Source organism: Anastrepha obliqua, chromosome 4, assembly GCF_027943255.1.
Source record: "Anastrepha obliqua isolate idAnaObli1 chromosome 4, idAnaObli1_1.0, whole genome shotgun sequence".
NCBI lineage: Eukaryota > Metazoa > Arthropoda > Insecta > Diptera > Tephritidae > Anastrepha > Anastrepha obliqua.
This window is the reverse complement of record NC_072895.1, coordinates 47,326,844-47,337,593: the sequence shown is the minus strand read 5'-3', so window position 1 is coordinate 47,337,593 and position 10,750 is coordinate 47,326,844. Positions and strand designations below refer to the sequence as shown.

The window sequence follows — 10,750 nt, the reverse complement described above, 5'->3', positions numbered from 1 at the left end:
CTTGCAGTTCAAGCAAGGTAACGACGATTGAGCAAGATAATCACGATTGAGCAAGGTAACGACGCATGAGCAAGGTAACGACACATTTTTTTCGTGCGTGCAGCCGGCTAAATCGAATTATAAGACGTTATCACGTCAAAAGTTAGCAGGGAATTCTGTTTTTGTTGTACAACAAAACCTGGGCAAAATAGGGCGTTAGGTTTGTTCATGTCCCAAAAGGCAAAATGAAACGAAAAGATTGGGTAAAAGCGGGCGCACAGTGCGGCCGATTCCTGAAAAGCTGGGCAAAACTCAAAAAATTAAGTAATTGATTCAAAATTTCTTACTCGGGGGTTGTCGGGGTCGCTGATTACGAATTTGATCTTACAATTTTGAAAATCCACCCCCTTCCACCCCTATTGGCCACCCCCTCACTGGTGCAGTACTGCGCCTGTTGTTAATTTCTGATTGGGGTGACCGGTCTTGGGTGTGCGGTTGAGAGCATGGTGAAATAACGTAAGAGGTGAGCTCTTCCGAGTTAAACACACACACGAATTTGTATAGAAACCTACGTTACTTATACAAGCAGATCCCCTCTTGAAAGTATAGGCTTTCACTGTTTTCTCTCATTCTCTCTTCGTATTTATTTCTTGTGCACAAAAAATAGCATAAAAGCCAAGGTAGCAAGTGGTAGCAGCTGAATCTTTTTTTATTCAGTAACCATTACTTTTTTGAGTAATCTTTAATAGGTTTCAAAGTAGCATATGAAGGCGTTGTATTACTATACAGTTTAAAAACTCAAATTTTGTAAAAAAAATTGCAAAAAATGTATCTACGTATTGCTGCAGCTAAAAATTTTGTGTCGAGGCATTGATATGTACTAAAGATTTCTCGTATTTTACTAACCTTCCGAAGATGATTCCATTTGGTTTTGTTCAATTTACTCCATTACAAAATCTTTCAAATGTGTACAACTTTCACTATTCATCGACAGTAATACGATGCTCAAACGAAGGCCACGTTGCGACTGAAAATACAGAGGATACTTAGGGTACAGGACGTTGCTATGAACGGTTTTCACTACTCAAGGCATTACTTTAGCCAACCCAAAGACAAAAAAACTCTATCTAGAAACTTTTTTTTCGACTTTTGGCCAGCTTTTTGGGAATCGGCCGCACTGTGGGGCAGCACTACATTGAAACCAGGCGCAAAACCCAGCCTAGTGATGCCTCACCTGGAAAAATAATTAGCCCTTTTCAAAAAGCTGATAAGTTTATGCTTCTTTTTCCCTTACTTCCAAATCGTATCAATGGATTAAGTACCATCCGAGAAATCAGTTTTCAAAGTTTACACAACCTTTTATTATTGAATCATGGATACGCATTAGTCCCTGCAGAAAATATTTCAATTTGACTCAACGTAAAAAAAAAATAATTTTAGCAATATAAACGGAAAAGTAAGAGAAGCCTATATATTGATAGAAAATATGTGCATCAAAATACTAAACATTGAAAAATAAATACAAAATAAAAACCACATTCATGTGCTTCACATTTTTTGTACAAAATGAGGCTGCGCAATCGATGGCACAAGGGACTGATGCGTGTAAATATGCTTTTTTTAAATAATATTTAATGTAAAAATTAAAAATAAATAATGTAAATATTTATTTTTTTTTTTCGTTGAGCAGCACATTTTAATATTTTTATTTGCTCAGGATCAAAATATGTATTCTTTTCCGGAGCATAAAAATCTAAGCGGCAAACTGACTGGACTAAAAGATGTTTATAATTAAAATTTTAGTAAAACTAACACTAAACTTAGTTTAAAAATTTGTCATAGTTAAACTAGCGCTGAAAAACTGGACCTAAGAACAACATTTTTGAAAATCTCGTTTATAGTAAAAGTTATTGCCGATTGCGACAGGATATACAAAGACAAATATGTGTACACTGGGCCGGGTCGATTTGTGCGGAGGCAAAAAAATCGCCCATTTCACTGTGAAAATCATATTCTAGGGATCAAAATAAGAAACTTTGTCGAAGGAACCATACCTCTAAAACGAATTCTGATGTCCCCACTCCTCCCTTGATGGAATATGGGTGGAGAAAGCTCCGCTTGGACTAAGCGAAGGCACGCACTGATCCGTCGACGAGGGGATAAACTCAAAGTTTCTGAGGATGCTTGAGTGCCCATATAGGTGTGAGTGAGTGAGCTTATAGCCCAAGCCCCTCAGTCTAATTGCGATACGTGCAGCGGCAATTCTGCCTGCGATGTCTATAGGTACCACATTTAACATTACATTAAGCGCTAGAGTAGGAGTAGTTCGAAGCGCCCCACTGATTCCAATGAGTGCAGACCTTTGAACTCTCTCTCTAGCTTTTTAACTGATGTCGTCCTCTCCAGTGAGTTCCACCAGACAACGACTCCATATAACAAGATTGGCTTTATTATGATATTATAGAGCCAAAATACAACTCTAGGCGAGAGGCCCCATCTTTTGCCAATTGCGCCCTTGCATCCATACACGGCGATTGTGCCTTCCTTACTCTCTCCTCAATGTTGGGCTTCCACGTTAGCTTACTGTCAAGGATTAGACCTCGGTACTTCACCTTGTCAGAAAACACCAACGGAGCGCCCCCCATCGAGGGGAGTTGAGCTCTGGGTATTTTATATTTCCTCGTGAAAAGGACGAGCTCCGTCTTAAGAGGATTCATTTTTTGGGAAAGTATTTATATTTTTTTTATCTTACATCCTTTTCCAAATCCAAATTTACAATTTTGTTTTGGCACGCTTTTCTAAGGCACGCATCTACTGTGTTAAAAAAACAGTTGGGTGCAAATACATATACATATTTTCGAAATTATTAAACGACAATTTTAAAAATGATGATGGGTAGATCCATGAATTAAACAAACTCAGTTATAATTTTTGATTTTACTGTTGTAACATTTATTTTTTAGTACAATTCCTTTGCTTTTGTTTGTTTGATTTAATTTTTTTCTTCAACTTATGCTAAAAATTCCATCAAGTTTCCCACACTATATTTACGAACAATGAGCGTTAAAAACCATATGCCTCTTATAGGTGCATGCAATATTTTTTTCGTTATATGTGCTGCATAGATAGTGATAATAAAAATTATTACATATTCCTAGTTATTTAGTTACAAAATTTATTTATTTTCGGTTTTTTAGCTACATATAATTAATAATTTGATACTAAATGGATTCCTTAATGATTGATATTTGTCAGCAGTTAATTGGTAGATACAGTAAATCATTCATTAGATTAGAGCGGGTTGCACTAATTTTATTAAAGTGCCATAGATCAGCAGCCTAATCGTACGTAAACGAATTTTCTTAATCTTATCATACAATTTTTTTATATGCATTTATAAAAATTGGTACAAAATTTCCAAAGTTCGTTTGATTAGGCATTCACCTGTTTCGCTTGTTCGAGTGTGTCATAAATTAGTCATTTACAGGTTTCAAACAATCGTTTGTTTTTAGATATATTATATATGGTAGCCAAAATGCACAAAGGCCCTACGACTTCTGATATTTTGCGGGTTAAGCAAAAACAAAAAAAGACAAAACGTTAACAAGAGGAATTTTATATTAGCTGTAAAGCCGTTATTTTTGGCTTTTTTTATTACAGACTATCAGACGTTGTAAATAAAGTTTTTTCGCACAAAATGCTGTAAGAGCCTCTGTGCATTTTAGTAATAAGTTACATATTCACAAATGACCAGTTAAATATGCCTGCTCTTGGTTTAAGGATTTCACTTTAACCTATTTCTATAGATTTTCCACACATTTTTTTAAATATACTTAATACGTTGACATTTTCACATACATGTAAAGCTAAGTGGTTCTTGACATAAGACATTTATCCGCTGTTAAGCGTTAGCACAACTGCTGGGTTTTTATCTTTGCTTGTTTTCCATTTTTATAAAATTTACATTAGATTTATTATCATGTTGAAGCGGGCGCCGAAGGAAGGTTAAACTACTTAACAGTGAAAAGTTTGAATATTTAATTTTAAACAAATGTGCTTAGTATGTTTACATGAACGCTAATAACAAAACCAATTCCTATTGCAGTCAAATAATAAGGTCTGTACAAAGGCAAAGCTGATTCAATCGTTTGCATAGATTACTTCTTCCTTGCCGCACTCACTAAAATTAGCTGAAGTCTTTGTAAGTGCGCCGGCACGCGGCCCCTATTGTTTTTTTTTTCTTTTATTTCTTTTCTTTTCTTTTGTTTTTTTTTTTGTTTTGAGTTTAGCCATTTCAGTTAGCAACGTTTAGTTGGCGCAATTGCTTATCGCATTCATGTATATCTTCATACGCATTTCGCTGCATATGTATGCAATATTATAGTAAATAAATTATTATTGTCAAATTTTTGTAAATATCAATATAAAATAACGTACATATGTATGCATGATCTTAATTGCAATTGCGCATCGAATTTCTTAAATGAAATATATGTGTGTATGTGTAAATCGCTAGAAGAAAGAAAATAGTTGTGAGTTTTTAAATTAAATTTAATACTACATTTACCCTTACCATAATTAATGCTAAGTTAAAGCACTGCCATTGGCGCGCATGTTTCCCACATACACATTGTAGCACCACTTCTCACACCTGCTGCGCCATTGCACCCATAACCACGACCATGCTTGGAATCCCTACAACTCACCCTCCACCTCCATATAAACCTGCTATTAATGCACTCCATTCGTAATGGTAAGCGTGCGTTCGTAAGTGCGTCGGTGCTTGTCATCCACTTCCTTGAGGTAATAGGTGCCGGGAAATAGCGCGCTCACACTACCACTCGGCGTGTATGGCGCCGCATGATTGTTTTTCTCACGCACTTCCATTAGCTGTGAGAACACTTCAGGTGCCACTTTCTCGCGCGCATTTAACAGCGGCAAAACGTAATCTAATTTGGCTACGAATTGCTGGAAGACTTTGTCATCTTTTGTCACCAAAATTGAGTACATTGAGGCGGCTAAGCCGGAGCCATAGGAAAAGACGCCAATACGTTTGCCCACCAGTTGCTCAGGCGCGTTGTTGACCAGCAACGAAACGAGACCAGAGTAAACCGATGGTGTGTACATATTGCCCACCTCAGTGGCGAGCAGCAATGATTTGCGCGTTTTTGCTTCGAAAACATGGGCGAATTGTGTCATAAATGTCTTTTCGACGTCACGATCGAAGTAGGTGCTAGCCAGCGTGGCATCGTTGAAACGCTCCAAACCAGGATATTTCAGTGCGCGCTTCTCGGCGCTGCATAGTAAGAAGTCATTGAAGACTGCACGTGCTACTGATTTTTGTACCAATTTGCAGAAGGGCGTGTGGAAGAGTAGCGCATCGAAGTTGTCCAAACCAACTTCCGTCGCATTTGGATACTTCTTTGCGAATTTCTTACGATATAACTGATAGCACGTGTCCAGCGCGGAGAGATAGCATTGTATCGACAATTTACCGTCTACTACGGGATACTCGGAACTTAAATCAGGTTTGTAAAAGTCGTAGGCGTGCTCCATATGTGTGGCACGCAAACCACGTTCGAAAACGAGCGGCGCATTGGTTCCCACCAACATGGCAATGGCGCCGGCGCCACCAGTAGGACGTGCAGCACCCTTTGCATACACAGCGATGTCTGCACAAACGGCTAGAGCATAACGACCATCCCAACTGGAAGATTCTATCCAGTTGATTGAGTTGAAGAGTGCAGCGGTGCCGCCGTAGCAAGCGTTCGTTGTGTCGATGCCCTCGATATCTGTGTTGCCCGAGTCGGCAAATAGCTGCATTAGCACTGATTTCACGGATTTCGATTTATCGACTATGGTTTCTGTGCCAACTTCAAGACGTCCAATTTCTTGCGGCTTGATTTGATGTCGTTCTAGTAGGCGCGTGACAACAGTGAGACACAGTGAGTTGACATCTTCGCGATCCGAGCAAAAGCCCATTTTGGTCTGACCCAAACCGATGGTATATTTACCAGCTGAGGCGCCATCAAATTGTTCCAACTCTGTTTGATCCACATACTGGGAGGGAAAGAGCACCTCGATGGCGCGTATACCAACATTTTCGGGCCACATTTCTGAAATGGTATTGTAGCTGATTGGAAAATGAGCGAATTGGAGTAGTGTGCAGTGGTAGGAGCGGCTACTCTTGACTAGTGATTAATGACTGGTAAGTAATGCGATTCGATCAAAGTTGGGCTGAAAGGACAAACAAGTTAAATATTAATATACATCGTTATGTAATTGGTGTAAATAAATTACTACTTAGCAGTGTAGTGAAATGCGCGATAACAATAAAATAGTGTTTGAGCTCAAATTACGGGTGATTAATTACGGAACATTGTTTATAAATATTTTTTTAAATTAAAAATAGTGCTAAAAAAGTTGTATGAAATTACTTTAAATTAGTCCCTTATTCAATACCCTTAAATTCCCGACTGGAATAAACCTGCCGAAAAAAGGAGGTTAAGTTAGGTTGACTTTGAGTTTCAACAAATTTTCGGCAAAATTGGTAACATCACGCGGCCGATTAAAAAAAAAATGCTAACAAAAATGAAAAACGTTGCTTATCACTAGCAAAATAAACAAAGAATTACATTGCACAGCTGAGATGTAGGATGGAAAGCAAATAAAGTTTGTAATAAATGCTACTAGAGTTCTGTTATAAAAAGATTTGAATGCTGCTAAATACGTTGGTTGCAATTTCTTTGTTTGTGCGAAATTCAGAAGGCGTACGTTGCTTTTACAAAATGAGTTTCGCATATGAAAAACGATTGCCAGCAGCATTCTTATGTACACATCCTAAATCTCTTAAAATATCACGTTCGTCTGCCATGAAATATTTGAAGAAGTCGAAGACGTTCATAAATACATGACTGTAATGGAATACCGAAGTTAAAAATGTTGACGATTTCGTCGGGCGAGACCCACAAAAAGTACCTCCCCAAAGCATGAGCAGAAGATCATTGATTTGTTTGTGATAAAGGCGAACTTAGCGTTGCGTGAAGCTGAAGCAGTTATAAGGGAAAAGTTATAAGTTATAATTATACGTTATAAGGGAAAGTGGCGCAAAGACAAGATTCGAGGACGTTTATGTACAGAAAACCTCAAATTCCGGAGCACATTGAAAATACCGCTGCTCGCATTATCACACAGAGAAGAGAAAACAAAAACTTGCAAGGGCTAAAGAAAATTCAGAAAGGAATAGAGCAAACGGAATATTCCCGGATGCAGTATCTTTTTGGGCGAATACTTGCATACGTCGGTGCTGGTGTCCTGCAGATAATCGACAACTTCAACTAACTGTTTAACACCCAGTTAAGGTTCATGTTTGGTCCTGCTTCTCCGAAAGAAGAATTGGCAATTTCAATGCAGTTTTAATAAACCAAATTTACAAAAAAAAAAAAAACAATATTATCGTCTTTTCTGAAGATGTTTAAAAGAACTATACATTTTATTGGATATATACATATATAGATAATTGGCGCGTACACCCTTTTGGGGTGTTTGACCGAGCTCCTCCTCCTAATTGTGGCGTGTGTCTTCGTGTTGCTCCACCAATGGAGGCACCTACAGTTTCAAGCCGACTCCGAACGGCAGATATTTTTATGAGAAGCTTTTGCATGCCAGAAATACACTCAGAGGTTTGCCATTGCCTGCCGAAGGGCGACCGCTATTAGAAAAATGTTTTTCTTAATTTTGGTGTTTCACCGAGATTCGGACCTACGTTCTCTCTGTAAATTCCGAATGGTAGTCATGCACCAACCCATTCCGCTACAGCGGCATTTTATTGGATATATTCCGCATGATACATCTTATAAGTTAGTTAGAATCAAATTGGTCAAAAAGTTTCTAAGTTATGGCGGTCACGATTCTATCGGATGTTTTTCTAGCTGCATGCGAACTATCGATATCGATAACTATGGTTTGGCAGCTGAGAATGGCAAACTGTGTTGACATTTCTGTTCAGTAAGGTTTAGCAAATCATCATGAATCAAATTGTGGGAATTTACTTTGAACAAAATAAAAAAAAAATTAAAAAAAATTTTCGCGAAATTCCTACATTTCCTCATTTACCTATTTTGCGGTGAACATAGTTGAAATTTGAAATTGAAATTTGAAAAGGTCGAGCTAAGGAGCACCAGGAGATTTGGTGGCTCCTAAAACACTCAGGCTAAAAAGCCCATACAACATAGTAGTGATGAAGATCATTTGTGGTTAAATGACTGCGTTAACCAATCTAACAGTCCTCAAGCCGTTAACGAGCCACTATTACGTCCATTAAAATTTACTGTTTGGTGCGGTTTACATGCTGGCGGCATCATCAGTGCTTATTTCTCCAAAAATGGATCACGTAACTCGTACCCGTGGCGGACATATCCGGCATATGTATATATCATCATATTCATATTCAAAAAATAAATACCAGAAATTATCAGATTATAATATTCAAAAAAATAATTCAAACAATAGTTCTGTTTGCGCTATCATTTTTTGATAACGCTCTTAAAAAAACAACCGATATTATATTTATTGTTTTTATGAAAAAATTAAGCTCGACTGAAAAGAAAAATAGCAGCTATGTTTTTCGATTGGACTTTGAAGATGAGGTTATTTCGCAAAAGAAAGCTGGTTTTTGCGGCAAAGTATTGCCACTGAATTTCTCTATTATCTAATCAGTTTATAGCTCTAAGTTTCTATAATTCTTTCACGTTCTATGCAAAATATCTTCAGCAATATTTCAACAGTTATCAGCTAGCTATCAAATCTTAAACAAGTAACAGGAATGCAACATTGCGTAACTCGAGCGCAATCAATCTTTTTACTTTACACAAAATTTCTTAAAATTCCAATGGAGTCAATAAAAAAAATAAATCTTTTTATATGGCTTCATTATATTTAATATAATATATTGTATATTTTGTGGAAGTGTTGGTTTTTGTTTTATTCTATTCGCATTTGAAATTTGAAAACATTTTCACTGGGCGCATGGCAATATTTTCGTTATGAAGACACATAATGAGGTGACATTTTTGTTATGAGAAAATAAATAAATATGGGAAAAGAAGAAGATTTGACTAGAACTTACTGCATAGCAAAATTAAAATATGCATAAAAATACATAGATATAATAAAATGAAAAAAAAAATAGAGTTTGTATATTAAATTTATGTTACATTAAATAAAAAGTAATTATAACAATAAGTAAAACTAAATTTAAATTGATTATAATAAAATGCAAATAAAATAATATAAAAAGTAAAGTAAATTAACATAAATCGAATAAAACAAAAAACAAACGAATTAAATAAATGAAATGCGAATAAATTGAAATAATTATAAAAATAGAGAAAGAAAATAAGTTATTTATAATTAAACCGAAAAGTTACTATCACTAAAGTAGAATGAGCCAGGAAAGTAGTAAAATAATATTTGGTTACGCTTTAAACTCCATTAGTAAGAAAGGAATAAATATAATAAATAAATTATTATGACAATTGCATAAATTGAGTAGAATTAAATGAAAAATGTTACATAAACGAAATAAAGAAAACTAAATTAAAAATAAAAAAATTTACAAAAAGGGAGGAAATTAATAAACAAAATTATTTAAATCGGATCATAAGGACAAAATATTTCTTTATTTATTAGAAATGTAGTTATGAATAATTATATAATATTACAAAAGGCACTAGCAAGTAAGACTAACGGTCTATCGTTCCCACGACAGTCGGTTCTTCGTAACCGAAACGATCCGGTCACTTCAACAGCATTTCGTCCATTTTCTGTGTTAACCTCGTAACTTCATTTTTTTCGAAATTGAGATTTTAAGTGAAAAGCACCCCTGTTACTTAAAACAAAACATACAATGTTCATAATGATTATAGAATTTTTTTCAGAGCGTTTCGATTTTTCTCGTATCTACTTGTTCGAATTCAAAAACCTCGCATCTACTATAAGTATCACCATATAAGGTTATTTATGTTGATCACACATTTTGTAAGGATTTTTCTAAAATAAATTTCTATAAATCTATAAGACCTGGTTCAAAAATAGGAGATTCACAAGTTACCGATTTAAAATGCCTTAAATATGATCCGACTGGGGTGTATTATAAATTGGATTACCGACACGATTGGACCGTATTATCTCAAAAAAAAAGCAAAAGTAAATATTAATCGTAAAAATATTATCACTCCGTTATACAAACGACCGATTTCTATTACGTGAAGAAAATACAAAGATTTACAAAGTTTGAAGATATTACTACCCCAAGATTATCATCGTTTTTATGATCAATTAAAAGTTTAATCTAATCTAGAAGCATAAGTTAGAAAAATTATAAGATTGTTCCGTATTTCTTAGTTGTAAAGGGTGTTTTTTTTAGAGGTTAGGTTTTCAAGTTGGCACTACTTTTTCGTAGATGGTCTTTTTGACAGCTGTCACTTGATTTATGCTCAGTTTGGTTTGCCATTTCATAATAAATAGACTTACACCTGAACAACGTTTGCAAATCGTGCAAATTTATTACGAAAATAATGGTTCGGTTCGCGCGACGCATCACAAGAAAATTTTGTTCAGCGATGAAGCTCACTTTTGGTTGAATGGGTATGTCAATAAGCAAAATTGTCGCATTTGGAGTGAACATAATCCACAAGCCATTGCTGAGACGCCGTTACATCCTCAAAAAGTCACTGTTTGGTGTGCTCTATGGGCAGAGGGAATCATTGGT

The 10,750-nt window shown here is 35.9% G+C and overlaps 1 protein-coding gene across 7 annotated transcripts in view; it reads right to left on the bottom strand.

Moving 5' to 3' along the window:
• Positions 1-2,901: 2,901 nt before the first annotated feature.
• LOC129243707 (hydroxymethylglutaryl-CoA synthase 1) overlaps positions 2,902-10,750 on the bottom strand; it is a 30,411-nt gene continuing 22,562 nt past the window's right edge. For 6 of the 7 annotated variants that reach the window (XM_054880919.1, XM_054880924.1, XM_054880920.1 and 3 more), the window contains exons 2-3: positions 4,553-6,216; positions 2,902-4,491 (exon numbers count right to left, since the gene is read on the bottom strand). In XM_054880919.1, coding sequence (XP_054736894.1) covers positions 4,711-6,093 — 1,383 coding nt within the window. In that variant the 5' untranslated portion in view covers positions 6,094-6,216 and the 3' untranslated portion in view covers positions 2,902-4,491; positions 4,553-4,710. The remainder of the gene's footprint in view (positions 4,492-4,552; positions 6,217-10,750) is intronic. The other variant, XM_054880925.1, reaches the window with a different exon arrangement.